Genomic DNA, 17,118 nt, shown 5'->3' on the forward strand with positions numbered 1-17,118 from the left:
TGTCAGGAATTGGGGGCAGTTTTCTTCCCTGGCAGTCACATCACTTTTGCTCCCTCATCTTCTTGTGCAAGAGCGCTGTGTGATGACTTTATTAGATAAAAAGACCCAGGCTTGCCTTCAAGAGGCAATCTAGGAAACGTTGCCCTCAGTGTACCTTGTGTTTCTCCCAACAGATACTTAATATTCAGAAAAAGCTTCAGTGACACTTGGTCTTAATACAGGAAAATAAATGTGATTCCTTCCCAGCTTTTTTGGCTCTTTCTAAGTAGGACTTACATTTATGATCAAAGATTCTGCAGCCAACTTTTTGTTGTGTCTTGACATTCAGTTGACGCAGCGTCGCATTTCCATACACGTAAATTACAGCTGTTCAAAAATAAGAAAGAGCACTGTGTCATAAATCATTGAGCACGCTATGAAAGAAATCAGAACGTTGGTCCCTGGCAGTGTCTCCAGCCTCCTGTCTTTGGCATCTGTAAACTTTGCAGTTTTGTCTAAGGTAAAAAGATAACTTTCAGTATCTCCCCTGTGCTGTCAGGGTTTGGAGATGACCATTTTGCAGGAACTTGCCACGATGCTTTCTTGTTTCTGAAGCTGATGAAATGGCTCTTGAAGTTCTAGAATTTTTTCTCAGATGGCAGATAAAGGATTTGAAGTCTTTTGCAGCCTTCAAGATTACAAGGAGATGTCTGACACGCACTGCAAATTTTCTGAAAGCCATTATTCATTTGCCTGCTCTGTTAATCTGTGAGCAAAGCATCCATCCCCCAGCTCACACTGGTGTTACCATCTGCCACCGATAACGTGGTGCCAGTTTGATTTGTAAGTATTCCTGTGTCTCTTACACACCCGATGCAGGCTTATATTCTGTCTTGGAAAATCCATTGTCATCATTTTTTTTATTTCCAGCTGTGTATTAGCAGCTATGAAAAATATTCTGGCACTTCTGTTTGTGTTAATGCTTCCAAGGTCACAGAAAAGAAAAAGAAATACCTGTTCAACTTTGGTTTTAATGTATTTGATTTTATTTGTGTTAAAAGACAAGCAGATGTTACTGGCATTGCTCACACCTCACATGTCTCACCAACATGCACTGTGTGAGTGCTGCATGAGCTTTGGAAAACACTGCTTCTAAATTCCCTGTGGCATCCAAATGGTGTGTATGATGGATTTCTGGATATTCTTTTGCAGCTACCGTGTTGTTTTCTGTATTGTCACATTTCCTGCTGGAAAAAAAGAAATAGTCTGAAAAGGTTTTCTTCTGAAAAGCTGTGCTGCAGATGTTTATGTAATAATCTTGTATATGAGCACTGTTTCCTTACAGAGACGCAGTTCTGTCCACTTACCCCTAAGTCACCTTGTCTCTTAATGGCATTTCTTCTGCAGCTATCATCCATCACCATGGCCGAGAGGCTAACTTAAATAAAACACATGAGAATAATATAAAGCAGAGAGAATAATATAAAGCCGTGCTTTCCCTTCGTACTGAGCCAACAGACTTCAAATGTTATGTTCACAGTGCTAATGTTCAGATTTCACAGGGCTGATTATGAGAGCAATCCTTTCTGCAGCTCTTTAAGTGGACTGGAGCCATTCTGGAAATGCATTTCGAATGCACTTGTTTGCATTTTGGTGATGGTTTATATTACTCCTGCACAACACCTTGTTCACAAGCATTGCTGTTTAATGAAACAGCAGCGCCCGGGAGAGACGATGCAGCCTTCAGCAAAGCTGTCTCTGTGATTCAGCTGCTCTCTGTGTTTCAGAGCAGTGTTTCAGAGGTACCTGCAGTATTCCTTTGCCTGAGCGCCTCGCATCCTGCTGCTGAGCTGCTCTAGTGCCCAAGCAGTCATCTTGCAAAGCTTGAACACATTCATCTCAGAATGGAACATGAACACAGTCCTTGCTTGAGCTCAGCACAAGCCCATCTCTCCCTTTCTTACTGTACTGTGCAATGCTGAAGGCCACGTCTCCACTGTGGGGATGCAGGGCTCTCCTGCAGCCTGACCCAGCGCACCCAGTAGGTCCTTGTCTGTCAGCAGGACATTGAGCCCAGGTAGGGATTTCCCAAACTCTGCTTCGATCCCCTCTGGCTAATTCCTTCTTGGAAGGAGTTGGCTGTTATCGTCCCTTGAAGTTTGTCTTGTTCACTGAACTTCTGCAGTGAAGTGTCTGTAATGCCACCTAGGGCGGATGTTTGCTGTTCACCTAACAGAAACCTTCCTGGAAATGTTCTTCTTTTGTGCTATTTGACTGCTCATTTTGGAAGATCTTCAGTAATTTGCACAGTTGATAGCAGGAGTTTGTGTTTCTTACCTACAGAACAAGATTTCTTACCTACAGAACAGTTCAGAGTTGTCACTCTGATTTGGGCAGATGAAAAATGACCCCAATCCCGTTTCCTGCAATGTCTTTGTCATGCAGCCAGCAGTATTTGCTATGACTGTTTTTCTCCCTGTGCCAACACAAACACCCAGATCCCTTCATTTTTTTCTTCTTATTAGATCTCTAGAAAGCTGATCTGCCTTTTATTTTGGGCAAGAAAAGCCCTAAACATTAAATGCCAATGTGAAACACAGCTGACGTGACAGAAACCTCTGCTCCTGCTGCACCAGCACAGGTGATGCATCTGTATTTCCCTAGGAGCTGACAGAGTGAAGGACGTCTCCCTGTCACATTGGGGACCTCCAAAGCCTCTGGACCCAGGTGAGGCATTAACAGAATGTGGATACTTTGTATGTTCCCAACTGCACTATAGGGGAGCCCTGCATCTTCTTGGACTTGCCCTCTTCTCACCTGTAAGACCAGCCAGCACAAGCTGCAGAGGTGGCAGAAGGACGTGAACAGCACGCCTCGAACTGCAGCTAACGTCTCCCTCTGGGTGTGATTTCTCCTGTACACACCAACGTGCTGACACCGGAGCCAGGAGGAGGAGAAATGTAAACCCAAAAGGGCTGACTGAGCGCCGGGGTGAGCTTTGAAACAGAGGCCATCTGTGAGACCAGGGATATCGTGCTGGGAGCTTGACTTACACACCTTCTGCTATTGCAAGAGATTGTCCTTGGCTGGAGAAATACAGAACAGCTTTGTTCTGGGGAGATGTGTGGGCTGGCCGTCCTGGGAGAGCCTCGCTGGACTCCGACACTGCTAATACCGATAGGTGAGGAAAGCCGGGAACCAGATGCGTCTCGGCTGTGCCAAAGTGATTGCTGCCGGGTGTGCGAAGAATTGCCTTCACGGACAGCAAGTGTTGTGGCAGAACAGCGTTAGCTACCCGCGGGGGGAAGCTCCTCGGTCCCCAGAGCCCAGACAAGTGCCGTGCTGCAGCGTCTGCCTCCATGTCCTGGGCAGCGCTCAGCTGTGCCGCCCTGCGGGTTGGCAGCGACCAAAGCCAAGCTGCTGCCACGTGACTTCGGGCAGGGCTGCCTTCGCACGCACGCGGCTGCGCTCAGTGTTACGGAGCAAACTTTGGAGCAAATTGCTGCTAACTCCTTTCTCCTCTCCCGTGCACGATCCCTATTACCGGGTATCTCCTGCTCGGTTTCTTTGCTGCTTCCGCGGCTCGCAGTTAGCTGAGCCAAAGTGGAGGCACGCACGCGGTGCCCCGCGCTTCGCGGCGCTGATCTCGGTCAGCTGTGAGGAGCAGAGCTCCGCCGTTTGTGGCGGGAGCCCTCCCGGCCGCCGGGCTTCCTGTGTGTTCGGGGAGCGTCTGCACGGGGACTGTGGGCGCCGGGCCGTGAGGGCGGCTGGAAAAGCTGTGACTTCAGATGGCGGTTCTCTCTCGCGTCAGCTTCGCGGGCAGGAGCGGCCCCACGCACCGCCCGGCGGGCAGCGACCGCCGCCATTTCCCGCCGCCCTCGGAGGCGAAAGCCCCGCGCGCCATTGGCCGCCGCTGTCACGTGACACCGGCACGCCGGCTGTGCCGCGCCGATCGCGGTGCCGTGCGCGGGTTCGTCCCGCAGCGCCGCGGTCCCCGAGGCCCCCCGCGGGGCTGAGGACGCCGTGGCCGAGGAGCTCGCGTCGGTAGGACCCGCTGTTGTAGCTCCCCGCTACCGGGCGGAGCCGGGCCGGCCTCCCTGCCCGCCTGCAGGACCTCGGGGACGGACATGATCTCCCACGCGGACCCGAAGGCGGAGCGGTGGTTCTCCCGTCTGCGTGCCTGCGAGGGGCGGGCGGGTCTGCGCGGCTCCTGCCCAGGTAAGGCGGTCCGGCTTTGCCTGCACCAACCTGGGCTGTCGGTGGGTGGAGGAGCAGGCCGTGGTGAATCTTCACGTGCTTTGTCCGGTATGGACCTCCTTTGTTTGCTGTGCCAGCACGCACTGAGATCAGCCCAGGCAGCACAAGGTGCAGAGGCTTTCCCCTCCTCCCGCAGCTCTCTCTGTTTACCTGTTATTACCCGTCACCCAGCTGGTCAGTGCCCTGAGGTTCTGCCACAGTTGATCCTTGCAGTCAGCATTCATCTCTTTGGCCCTGAATGGCATGAAATCTCCAGCAAATCTTTCCGCTTTCCCCTTTCCCTCCATCACCACATTATTTCAGGTCCCTCTTTGCGTAGCAACTTCATGTCTTATTCAGTTCATGTGAAGAGCAAATGTTCAGGAATGCTTTTAGACACATCTCCCTTCTGTAAAATGGATGATGTCTCTGAAGAGCTCTGTAGTTCATAAGGTGAGACTCCTGTTTCCAAAGGCTGTGCTGGCCCTTCCCCACTATGCCTTCCTTGGTCATCTGTCACTAAATCTCTTATTCCAGCTTTTGTTTATTTGCTTGGAATGTCTGCTGGGCTTCCCGCTCCCTGGATGTTGCCTCAAGGCCTCCCTCTGCCATCACACCCAGCCACCTGACAATGAGGTACAGCAGCCAGGAGTCCAGCTGTGTTGGGAAGTTCCATGAGCAAGCCCTGCTGGGTTAGACCCAAGTCTGAGCCACGTCTTAGGGATCCCAGGACTGGCCAGAAACAGATGATGCCAGAGAAGGGAATCAGTGTACAGTGACACCTCCTCAAATGCTCTGCCATTCTTCCACTTAAAATCCTTCCAGTGACTTCCGCTCATCACGATGTTGATTAAACCTTTTACAAACAGCTTGTCCTGGGTGCCAGTGAAGATGTCAGATAGGTCAGGCATCAAACAAAAATGGTCGTAGAAGTTTCATGATGGAGAGCTGGAGCCGTACCAGTAGTCACTGTGATAGGAAGCTTAAAACTTCTGATACTCTCCAACTAAGTCTGATGGAGAGGTCAAGAGTTTCATCCTGGCCTGCCAAAAATGTCATCCTTCTAACCTGTCTTTGGATATCGTTCACTTTTCTTTCAGGCCTGGATGGATGTAACTACACCCAGGAGGGGAGTAAACTCTTCAAAAGGGCTGACAACAGCAGGACTAGGGGAAATGGTTTTAAGTTGAAGGAGGGAAGATTTAGGTTGGATGTTAGGGGGAAGTTCTTTACTAGGAGAGTGGTTAGGCCCTGGAACGGGCTGCCCAGGGAGGTTGTGGATGCCCCGTCCTTGGACGTGTTTAAGGCCAGGTTGGACGGGGTCCTGGGCAACCTGATCTGAATGTGTATGTTTGGTGGCCATGCTAGGCAGGGGGGTTGGAACTACATGATCCTTGGGGTCCCTTCCAACCCAGGTGATTCTGTGATTCTGTGATTCTGTGATTCTGTAACTGCAGTCAGATGGAAGTGCCTTCGTGGTGAACAGCAATGTTCCCGTTTCTGTTTCTTTCAGGAGATTACATTAATGAAAACCATGAGAGAACCACACCAAATTGCTATGAAAAGCCACTTAGGAGTTCTCTGTGAAATCATATTGTGACGTTTTATACTCTGACTAGAAAGAGAGAGATTAAATAGGTGCATATATTGGTTAGGTAAAAAATTGTAGACTCTCCTTCCTTAATTGCCAGCTTACAACTCAGTACTGACTCCTCTTCCAAGGCACACAGTTCCTTATCACAGCTCTGTCAGACCACAGGAAGCATCTGTGGTTTGTGCATCAATCCCACAGGGCCGATATGCTGCCAGTTTATTTCACAAGAGTTTTCAGAGTGTCAGGAAATAGCAGTCAAATCTGTCCCACTTTAGAAAACAATCTGGAGGTCTCTGTTTGTGCAGTTTTACTTCTCAGCCGCTTCCATATTTTGAGTTTTATGTATAGTCAGCAGCGAGTCATCCCTGGAAGTCCGTGTAAGGAGATCACATGGAAATCTATTGGCCTGGTTGACCTATGTGATGATACATCCATCCCCGGAGGCATTTGGGGCGGGATCCTGGGAGCCTGATCTAGTGGTTGGCAGCCAGCCCGTGGCAGGGGGTGGAACTGCACGATCCCCTCTAACCTAAGCTGTTCTGTGATGATTCGTGTTGCCATTTCTCCCTAAGCGTTCACACCTTCTGTCCTGCCACTTTAAGGTATGAGCTCGCAAAGCCCACAGCACTGTTGGGGATTCAGGTTTTTGATCCTCTTAGGATGCTCATCAAACCACACTTCAGTAGTGAGCTGAAAACAGTCACTGCTCTGCATAAATGCCCTAGAAATCCATGCAGGCTCCTTCCCCTGGAAAGGCTTTCAAGTGACCTTGAGTCTGTGTGGCATACATTTCTGTCAGTGGTGGTTCTCCAAGACTTTGTGCATAAGAGGGCAGGTATTTGCCTGTGCCTGCTGCACAAGATAGTTCTTTATGGCCTTTCTCTGCCTGTTCAATTTCTAATGTTTTTAGATATAATATCCCAGAATAGCAGCTATCTTTTCCATTTGAGCACTAAACTTGTACCTGCAATGTGCCAGTAAGCCCTGGGTAATTTCCAGAGTTTGTTCCTGATGCTGTGAACACTGCAAAATCCTCTGAGTAGGTGGGAAGGAGTTATCAGAACGTTTTAACCTTAAATTCAAGCTGCTGCATTTTTAGAATTTGGCCCCTTTTGATTTCCTTTGTCCAAGGCTTCTTTCTTGCATGTGACACCTCTCTGGATTCTCGTTTTCTTACAGCTGAGGATGGGATTGAGAGCAAGAAAGAGGAGACTCCCCACTGGGGCATTCCTGGGCCAGCAAAGCCTGAGGGTTTAGTGTCAGCACTACCCAAGGAGAAGAGTTCTTACAGTCCTGAACAGGACTCGGTTCACCTACACAGGTCAGAAAGGGCTCAGAAACCTCCCCTGGGGAAGAGGCACAGCCGGGTGATGGTACGTGGAAAGAGCTTCAGGAGGCTGCCAGATATCATCCAGCAGAGAAATCCTGCTGCGGCGAGACTGACAATATGTGGGGACTGCGGGAAGAGCTTCCGGGTGAGCTCCAACCTCATCCAGCATCGGAGAATCCACACTGGAGAGAAACCCTTTGCCTGCACCGACTGCGGGGAGAGCTTCAGGCAGCGGTCACACCTCATCCAGCACCAGAGGACCCACACTGGGGAGCGGCCCTACGCCTGTGCCGAGTGTGGGAAGAGCTTCAGCATGAGCTCCAAACTGATCCGCCACCAGGTAACCCACACGGGGGAGAAGCCCTACAAATGCACAGAGTGTGGGAAATGCTTCTCTGGGAACTCCCAGCTTGTCCAGCACCAACGGGTGCACACTGGGGAGAAACCCTATGAGTGCAGCGACTGCGGGAAGAGCTTCAGCGTGAGCTCAGCCCTCACACGGCACCAGCGGGTCCACACCGGGGAGAAACCCTACAAGTGTGTGGAGTGCGGGAAGAGCTTCAGCCAGAGCTCCGAGCTCATGAAGCACCAGCGGGTCCACAGCGGGGAGAAACCCTACGAGTGCTCCGAGTGCGGGAAGAGCTTCACGGTGAGTTCTGCCCTTATCCAGCACCGGCGGTTCCACCTGGGCGAGCGCCCTTACGGCTGCACCGAGTGCGGGAAGAGCTTCACGGTGAGCTCCCACCTCATCCAGCACCGCCGCTTCCACACCGGGGAGCGGCCCTTCGAGTGCGCCGAGTGCGGGAAGAGCTTCTTGTGGAGGTCGGCCCTGCTCCGTCACCGCAGGGTCCACACCGGGGAGAGGCCCTACGCCTGCTCCGACTGCGGGGACAGCTTTCGGCAGAGCGCCCACCTCATCCAGCACCGCCGCATCCACAGCGGGGAGCGGCCCTACAGCTGTGCTGACTGCGGGAAGGGCTTCACCGTCAGCTCCGCGCTGCTCCGGCACCGGCAGATCCACCGGGGAGGGGAGCCCTAGGAGGACCGAGGGCATGCGGTGGTTTGGCCCGATGCTCGCTGCCATCCCTGGGAGCAGAGCTCAGCGTCTCTCTCTCCTTGCACTATTGAGTGTGCTGCTTGTCGGGGGTGAAAGCTATTTCTTTTTAAGAGAACAAATCCTGAAAGGTAGGGATGGAGGAAGGTTGCAAAGAGCTGAGCTGGAGGTGGGGAAAGGAGGTGGGATAGCTCTTGGCAGAGGAGGAAGTCATTTGAGAAGGGCAGAATATCATCAGCGGGGTGTTTTAGAGGAAGGGAAATACGCTGCCTCTCCTCTCCTTGGAGAGCTGACAGAGGGAGGGATCTCAGAGCCTGTAAAGCTCTGATTTGGGTAAAGAAAAGCTGCTTTCTTCCGTGGTTCTGATCGACGTTCTCCAGATTGAGGGCTGTGCCCGCAGCATGGAGAAGCCCAAAGCCCCGTGCCGCTGCCACCCATGGCTGTCTGACGGTGTGCCGGGTCACAGAGCAGTCGGTCTGAGGTGTCCGTCTGTCCGTCCGTAGCCTGCGGCTGCGTTGGGGCTCCTTTTGGGGCTGCCCCCTCGCCGGGCTGTGGGCGGAGCAGCCGCACGGCGCTCCCTGACGGCATCCCGGACTTTCAGCTTTGAAGATGTGACAGTTGAGCGCTCTTTCCGAATGTGAATAAGCATTAAATCGTACGTTAATGAGGTTTAATTATTTCTAAAACTTGTAAATAAAACCCTTCACTAAAAAGCATTTTCACCGTGCATCTTTAGCCCCCGCCGTGTAGCCTGGGCTTTGCTCCTGCCATCCTCGCTTACGTTTCATCTCGGAGCGGAGCAGCCCGATCAGCTCCGGACGCGAACCCGGCGACGTGTGGTCACGTGCTCAGCCGATCGGCCGCGCGGGTCGGAGGGCGCGCCGCCGTTCGCGCCTGCGCAGCGTCAGACCGTGGGCGGGGCTTGCCGTGACGTCCGGTGTCCCCATTGGCTGTCGACGAGGCGGGGCAGAGCGGAAGCGCGAGCCCCCTCAGTGACGTAAGCCGCCTCCTCCAATCACAGCTCTCTCCCGCGAGGTAAATGCGGGCCGGCAACGCCGGGCCTTTGTCTTGCGCCGCGGGGCACGGCGCGAGCGGGCGGCGGCGGGTGAGTGCGCGGTGCGTCTCTGTGGCAACGCGGCCCCGTGGCAACGCGGCCGGGCCGGGGCCGCGCTGAGGTACGGCGATCCGGGGCACGGCCGGGCTGAGGCCTCGGTGCCCAGGGGCGCTCGCGGTGTTTGCCGGCCCCTTCCTAACGCTGTCCGGGTGGGTACCGGGCCCGCGGACCGGGCTGCGGTGTGGGGAGCCGCCTCGAGGGAGCGGTCCGTGCTGCCGCCTTCATCGGAACCGGCTGCCGGGGCGGTGGCGGCTTCGGAGGCGCTGCTGCTGTTGTGCCGTCGGGTGAGACGGGCGCCTCGTTCGGGCCTCATCGCGTTCGTACGCTGCTGCGTTTCGTCCATCGGCCCGAAGCACTGCTGCTCCAGCCTGCGGTGTCTCGGGCTCTCCCGGAGGGAAGGCTCTTCTATCTGTGTGTCACGCTGCGCTGCCCTACCGGAACGTAACCCCTGCGGGGCTGCTGGTGGGAGGGCTGCCTGCTGAAGGGCAGGGCTGGACGGGTGACCTATGGTCTCAATAGGTGCTTCCTCCCACATTTGGTGCGCTGGTCTGCTGGACTGCGGCTCTGGGTGGCAGAAGTGGTGTTTGCTTGGGCTCGGAGTACGACCCAGCCCCAGGTGGAGCCTTAAATCCAGGTGGGATCCGGTAATGCAGCTGTTTGTTCCGTGGGTCTCTGTTTCCAGCTGACCTCCCCAGCAGGAGGAGGAGGGGTGAAGCTGCCCCAAGTTCTTTAGTCATGACCTCAGGCCTGGAGTTCTGGGGTCTATCTCGTCCCTCACCCCACCTTCAGAGATGTTTGGGTAGGTGCAGTCGTGCTCTGCTGCTTTAAAGCAAGGATCTGAGCCGTGTGCATTCGGAGCCGTGTGCTGGTTGAATTGCAGAGACGAGCTCTGTATTGAGTGGTTGTTCTGTCAGCTACTGAACCGATGAGAGTACCCAAGCAAAGCCAGCACTTCCAGTCTTGCTTCTTACTGCAGCGGTGTCTCTCGGATTCCTTCAGAAGGCATAGAATTATTCACGTTGAATATCTGAGAACAACAGCCATGCATGTTGAGTGTGAAGCTTGCTGTGCAATTGTGTGTAGGGGAAAACAAACTGCTGGCTAGATGAGGATATTTTACAGGAGGGACTGAGTGCTGTGTCATTGGAAAAGAAATATGTGGAGTGCTGAGCTGTTCTGTACCAAATCTCCTCCAGCCCTGCTGTCCTGTGGCTGCTGGATCCCTCCCAGGCAGGCTGTTGGGGACTGTGTTTACTCTGAATGTCAGCCAGGAGCCTCAGAGCAAATGAAGCAATACTCCAACCCCTGAAGCACCAACAGGCAGCTGCTGGGAGCTCCCTCTGCATGTGTAGGACACTGCCTCTTTCAGAGGAGTGGAGTGCTCCAGGATGCCTGCTTTGAGCAGTGACTGTGCTGTGGGATTTCAGTTGCTGAGGGTTTGTAGTGACAGGAGAGTTAAAATGTTTTTATTTTCCTCTCCTCTGAGTTCTCCTACAGTGTCATCATACCACAGAAGATGTGGATTGGGTTGGTGCTGCCTTGTCCCTGATTCATGGCTCATCAGGGAGGTGTCTGTATTAGAGACTGTATTGGGGAAAATTAAACTTCCTTATTTTCCTGTAGGCATACTGTCTTCAAAGCATGCTAGAAGGACTGGCTTCATTGCTGTTTTGTTATGGAGATGAACATGACAAGCTGAGCTTCTCCAAAAAAGGCTTGGGAGGTGCAAGTCTGAGAGCACTTGGTACTTAAATGAATTTTTACATGCTAACCCCTTCCAATGGTAGGAAGATAGTGGGGCTGTAGGACTCTTAACTCTCATTACTTTTCCTACTGCACGGGGCTAACTCATGTCACAGAGCAGTGCATTTTGGTCCTGCATGGTCCTCATCTGTGCTGCCACCTGAACCAGGCTGTCAGGGTGAGAAGGAGAGCTGTCTGAGCACAGGTGGAAATCTCACCCTGGTAATGTGCCCCAGCTGTGTGCTGTGCTGTAGCACACCTGGGGATGTGCCATCAGCCCCAGCTGCTCTGCGGGACAGAGCTCTGCAGGGGTTTCCAAGGCACCTGAGAGGGTTAGAAGTAGGTGAGGAACTGGGGGGCAGTTAATTGGTAACTAGCTTGGTTTGTGTTTGCATCTCGTGAGAGTGGAGCTACCGACTGTTCTGCCAGCTCAGGCTCTGTGAGCTTGCTTGGCCTGTTCTCATCTGTTTATCTGGTCTGCTCTCCTCTTGTCCCCAGATGCAGCCCTCCAGGGAGGCCTGAACTCAGCCCTGGGAGATGGGCTGACTCCCTTACAGCCTTGGTTTGCTGAAGAGCCAGCAGGAAGCTCAGCTCCTTGCTCATTTGGCGAGGCTGCCTGTAATTTGGGGGAGTAATCAGCACAAAGCTGATTACAGCTCCATTTTATAAATGGGATGCCTGGATTTATGGCCAAGCCAGAGTGTTCAGCTGGTATAAACCAAGTGTCTTGCTCCTGGCTCTGGGTACCTCTTGTGCATGCTGCTACATCACATGAGAAAGAAAATCTACCTCTGCTTTGGAACATAATCTGTTCTGTTGCAGGGAAGGCTCTTGTGAAAACGTCTGGTGGCTGCTCCTCACCACCCTGCGTGGTGCAGCTGCAAGGCTCCCTGTTGGACTGCTCCATGTTTCCTCCCCATTATTGCTTTTGTTAAGGCAGCTTCCCTCTAAAATCCATCTCTGATTTTGCCTTTCAGTGTCTCTGATCTCCAGAACAGACCAGCAATGCCATCAGTTATGGAGAACTCAGAAGGAGGAGATGAAGGGGAAAGCTTACGCTATGAGGAAATGGAAGACGACAACGTCAGGTGAGTGCTGCTGCCCTTGTCTGGTAATGTGGCACAGAGCTGGGTTTGGGCAAGGCAGGGCATATCAAACTCAAGTTCAGTGATCTCCTTGCTCATCTGTAGACTTCTCTAGCTGAAAACTAGTCCAGCCAGGACCGAGGCTGCCCTGCAGTTGGAGGTGAACATTCCTACAGAGTAGGAACAAATGCAAAGGCTGTTCTTGTAGGGTGGTGTATCACAGAGAGGCCAGAGTTGGAAGGGACCTCAAGGATCACGAAGCTCCAACCCCCTGCCACATGCAGGACCACCGACCTCCACATTGAATACCAGCCCAGGGCCCCATCCAACCTGGCCCTGAACACCTCCAGGGATGGACGGGGCATCACAGCCTCTCTGGGCAGCTGTTCCAGCACCTCACCACTCTCTCTGTCAAGAACTTCCCCCTGACACAGAGCAAGTTCTGCAGAACTTCTTCAAAGTTGCACAAAACTGTTTGGTTATCCCTCCAAACAACAAATAGCTGCGCTCAAAGCATTCCAAATTGTGCTTTAAAAGGAAAATTTTCCTCATATGAAAATGAGAAGGGTGAGTAGGGTGGTTCCAGAATACTGAAGTGAGCTGATTGATTGCTCTTTGACTTGATGGGCTCAGCTTCATGAGAGGTTAATGCTCCCTGGCTCTCCTGTTGTGTTCAAGTCTTGTCTAGCCTGTTACTTGCATGAGTACGGAGCGTTCAAAATGTCTTTTTTACAGCTAACGTAAACGTGCTGTCTGTAGCAAACCAGCCATAAAAACAGGGTAAGGTGCACTGTGGCATCATTTTGTGGGTGTAGGTGTTGATAACTGTACTGAGTTCCAGGTACGTGCAGTGGCTGTGATCCAAGATCATCAGTTTTTTAGAAGGAGAGCTTGTGGAAACATGCAAAACCAGCGTATTTCAGAATGAATACCTCTTGTTTTTAAGAGTGTTCCTGCCCTGCTTTGTCAGTGGGTTCTCATCTTTTCTCCAGTGGTTGCTCAGAGAGGTTGTGGATGCCCCATCTCTGGAGGCATTCAAGGCCAGGTTGGATGTGGCTCTGGGCAGCCTGCTCTGCTGGTTGGCGACCTGCACACAGCAGGGGGTTGGAACTGGATGATGTTTGAAGTCCTCTCTGTGATGATTATTGCAGTACCCTTGGTGCCCCAGTCAGAAAAGCTCAAGTTCTGCCTGTGTGTGTCCATCTGCTCCTACTCAAGGCTGTCTTCTGCAAAGAGACCAAGAAGTATAGGAGCAAGGCCCTGCTGCTCTTTATCCTGTCCTGGTAGTTGCGCTCTTGATACGCTCAGGGTCTCCTTTAGTGTTGTTGTGGCTCAGGGTTGGAAGTGAAAGCACCAGTGCAAGGAATTGAGAATCCTTCACAATTTCTCCAGCATCCTGGAGCCCCTGCTCAGCACCAGGGCTCCTGGGTGAAGTCTGGCTCAGATGGGAGCCCTGACTGCTGTCACCCTGACACTTCCTGGGGGTGATGCTGGTTGCAGCCAGCAGGGCTGGGCCGAGGGATCCCTGCTCTGAACCTGCACCAGACGAGGCCTGGGATGGTGAGGCTGCAGGGTCCCTCCAAACTCAGCAAGGACAAACTCATGACTGTATGTGGGAGTGGAGTGAAAGGAGCTCTCCCTGCTTGCCTGCAGCCCGACTGACCTTTCAGAGCTGCTGAAGGAGGGGACTAAGGAGTCCCACGACCGTGCAGAGAATACTCAGTTTGTCAAAGACTTCCTGAAAGGACGGATCAAGAAGGAGCTCTTCAAGGTGAGTGTGGCTCTGCTGCCTTGGCAGAGAAACTCTTTGTTGTACTTGATGACTACAGCTGGGGACTTGCTGAGGCAGAACACCACAGGCCCATGTGTAGGGGGTAGACTGGGGGTGAGGGGTAGGGGGGGAACTGGTTTCTAGATGGCATGGCTGAATGGTGACCACTACTGGAGGGCCCTGTGCTGCTCAGTGTGTCTCAGAGCTGGAACTCGGGATGGTGAGGAGCATACTGGCCCAGAACAATTTCACTTAGGTGGAAGTGCTGTGTTTCTGGCTACTCAGGGCAGCTGCAGCACATGTACCAATGGCAAAAGCTGTGTGCTTGTGGATCAAAAGCTGTGTGGGCTTACAGCACTCATTTCAGGCTCTGGTTGTTGTTTTCTGTAGATTTCAGGTCAGTGTTTTCTGTTCTGAGCAGAAGAGATGATGTGGGGCACAGTCAGTCTTTGGCTGTTGGTGTGAATGGTACCTTTAGGATGCAGCTGGTCCTGTGCCTAGTACAGGCTCTCCAGGTCTTGTGTCCACCCTGGGGTTTCCTTGTGTAGCCCTGTTCCATGAAGGGATGGAGTAGTCACAAGGTGCAATAGAGCAAGCAACTTACATTCACTGTGCTTTGTCCACAGCTGGCTACCACAGCACTTTACTTCACATACAGTGCTTTGGAAGAGGAAATGGATCGCAATAAGGACAACCCAGTGTTTGCTCCTCTGTATTTCCCTCTAGAGCTTCACCGGAAAGAAGCGTTGATTAAAGACATGAAATATTTCTATGGGGAAGATTGGAAAGAGAAGATACAGTGTTCAGATGCAACTCAGCAATATGTGGACAGAATCCATCATGTGGGACAGCATGAGCCTGAGTTGCTGGTGGCTCATGCTTACACACGCTACATGGGGGACCTCTCAGGTGGCCAAGTGCTGAAGAAGGTAGCCCAGAGGGCCCTCAAGTTGCCCATTACTGAGGAAGGGATCCAGTTCTACACGTTTGAGAACATTTCCAATGCACAGAAGTTCAAGCAGCTGTATAGAGCAAGGCTGAATGCTCTAGACTTGGACAAGAACTGCAAGGAACGGATCGTGGAAGAGGCCAACAGAGCTTTCAGATTTAACATGGAGGTACTAAATCCTTTGTGCCCTTATACGCAGTGGTTTGGATGAGAGACCAGATGAAGGGATTCTGGTGGAAAGGGGATTCTGCCTTTGCTGTTTGGGATCCTAGTCTGAATAGATCTTTCACTATTTTAAGGTTGGTATTGGGCAGGAATTCATGCCATACGCCCCAGTGGAACCTTTGAGCCTGAGCTGAGATGGCTTCACTGCGAGATTCCCATGAACTGTGTGGCTTTGAAGTAGAGGTGGGAACAGAGCTCTCTGAGATGGCTGTACTCAGCCTGAGTGCAGTGCATCCAGTCTCACCTGTGGGGTGGTCAGAAGTGTTTGTAACCCCGTAGGCCCCTGTTACTGCCCAGAGTGTTTGCCAGTCATAAAACACGCCTGAGCTTCAGTAGGAGATAAATATAGGCTTAGTTACCAGATGTGAGCCTTAATCTCTGCCTGGAGTATGTTACTGGTCTCAGCTGGTCAGCAACAAGGTGGGATATGGCAAACTCTTTCATCAGGATCCTTACAGAAGCCCTCCAGCAGAACTAGAAGGGCCTGCACAAATGGGAGCAGTAACCCAGAGAGGGTCTGGCAGCAGGGAGGGCTCTTTGCCCTGTAATCCCATGTGCAGCAGGCAATCTGATGCTTTTGCCATTGGCTGTGCCTTCTCAGAGCTGTGGTGTGTGCCAGGTGAGACCTCACCACACACCTGCCTGCAAGGCACTCTGAAATGAGTATTGAATGCTGCGTTTGGGATCTGCGTGGAGGCAGGCAGCAGCAGCTCTTGCCAGTTCTGTGCATGTCTCCATGGGTTTGTATGGCAGCTCTGTGGCTTTGCTCACTCCACACACTCACTGTGCCCACTTGCAGGTGTTTGATGAACTGGACAAGATCGGCCAGTCGCTGGTGGAAGAAGCCCAGGATGGAGGTGTTCCAGTTCACGACGGGAAAGGAGACGTACGCAAATGCCCTTACTATGCAGACAAGCTGGGTAGGCTTGGGGTGATGCGAGGACTGCCACGTGAATGTGGCAGAGGCCTTGCAGCACTGACAATGCTTTCTTTATTCTAGCAGGCAGTGCAGCAGCTGGCTGTCCCTATCACACTGCTGTGGCCTTGGCAAAGCAGCCCATCGTGCAGCTGATCCTGGCGGCTTGTGTTGCTGTGGCAGCAGGAGTTGCAGCGTGGTATGTGATGTGATGCCAAGCCTGGCTCCTGGCCCTATGTGGTGGTGAGGGAAGAGACACCCTGCCCTTGTTCCAACTCCTCCCTTGCTGCTGGTGGAGTGACTGCGGGGAAATAAAGCAGGGAGAGGTTAAAAATCCAGGGGGACTATCCAAGACTTCTTGCACACCAATAATGCAAGCACTGTAATGCAATGTCTTTAGCTAACTAGTGTACGGAACTGATCTGGTAAGAGGATGTGAAGATTCCAGTTCAACACTGCTCTATGCTGGCTGGAGCAGCTTTTAAAGCTAGAGATGTCTTGTCCTGCAGTGGCAAAGCCTTCACGTGCTTGGCTTTTCTTTGGCTGGAGCAGTCTGTGGAGGGAATTTCCTGCCCTGGGCTGCAACCCAAGAATGTGTCGTCGGTCTTCTCAGAGAAGAGTACTCAAGTTTCCTACCCTGAGAAACAAACATTTGTCATACTCTGACTATGCTGTGGGTCCGTTAGCTCAAAGGAGTGACCCAGGGACCAAGCATAACTCGTGTTGGATGGAGCTTACTGGGTGAGGGGACAGGACCAAATGTGTGGGTTGCTGGTATGAAGGTGTCAAATGTACATTGTGCAACATCGATTTATATTTGCTGAAGCCTTGATTGGAATAAAAAGCTGCTGTGCTGTAGCTGAGGAAAGCCAGAGGGCCCTCTGTAGGAGAGTGTAGTTCCATGTGGGGGATATGGAAGGCTGGGGAGGAGATCTGTGGGCAGCAGCAGGGTGGATGAAGACTTACCTGCTTAGTTTTTTGACTCATGCACATCTAGAGGTCACAGAATCACCCGGGTTGGAAGGGACCTCAAGGATCATGTAGTTCCAACCCCCCTGCCTAGCAGGGCCACCAAACATACACATTCAGATCAGGTTGCCCAGGACCCCGTCCAACCTGGCC

At 52.4% G+C, this 17,118-nt stretch overlaps 2 protein-coding genes across 10 annotated transcripts; both read left to right on the forward strand.

Annotated features, from left to right (window-relative positions):
- Positions 1 to 1,914: 1,914 nt before the first annotated feature.
- Positions 1,915 to 9,034, forward strand: LOC125700579 (zinc finger protein 501-like). Of its 2 annotated transcripts, none has more exons than XM_048961429.1 (2): positions 1,915 to 3,160; positions 6,989 to 9,034. In XM_048961429.1, exons 1-2 carry the CDS (start codon positions 3,100 to 3,102, stop codon positions 8,176 to 8,178), a joined length of 1,251 nt encoding a protein of 416 aa, XP_048817386.1. In that variant the 5' UTR covers positions 1,915 to 3,099; the 3' UTR covers positions 8,179 to 9,034. The 2 variants fall into 2 exon arrangements, with proteins under 2 accessions (XP_048817386.1, XP_048817385.1); XM_048961428.1 differs by lacking the exon at positions 1,915 to 3,160 and adding an exon at positions 3,918 to 4,197 and having other exon boundaries at positions 6,989 to 9,030.
- A 161-nt stretch (positions 9,035 to 9,195) lies between these two features.
- HMOX2 (heme oxygenase 2) lies at positions 9,196 to 16,854 on the forward strand. 8 transcript variants are annotated; one of them, XM_048961432.1, is made up of 6 exons: positions 9,196 to 9,298; positions 12,028 to 12,138; positions 13,789 to 13,906; positions 14,533 to 15,024; positions 15,880 to 16,000; positions 16,081 to 16,854. In XM_048961432.1, exons 2-6 carry the CDS (start codon positions 12,056 to 12,058, stop codon positions 16,206 to 16,208), a joined length of 942 nt encoding a protein of 313 aa, XP_048817389.1. In that variant the 5' UTR covers positions 9,196 to 9,298; positions 12,028 to 12,055; the 3' UTR covers positions 16,209 to 16,854. The 8 variants fall into 8 exon arrangements, with proteins under 8 accessions (XP_048817389.1, XP_048817395.1, XP_048817393.1 ...); XM_048961438.1 differs by having other exon boundaries at positions 9,207 to 9,228; XM_048961436.1 differs by having other exon boundaries at positions 9,256 to 9,309.
- The last annotated feature ends 264 nt before the right edge of the window (positions 16,855 to 17,118 follow it).

This window comes from Lagopus muta, chromosome 15 (genome assembly GCF_023343835.1).
Source record: "Lagopus muta isolate bLagMut1 chromosome 15, bLagMut1 primary, whole genome shotgun sequence".
Taxonomy (NCBI): domain Eukaryota; kingdom Metazoa; phylum Chordata; class Aves; order Galliformes; family Phasianidae; genus Lagopus; species Lagopus muta.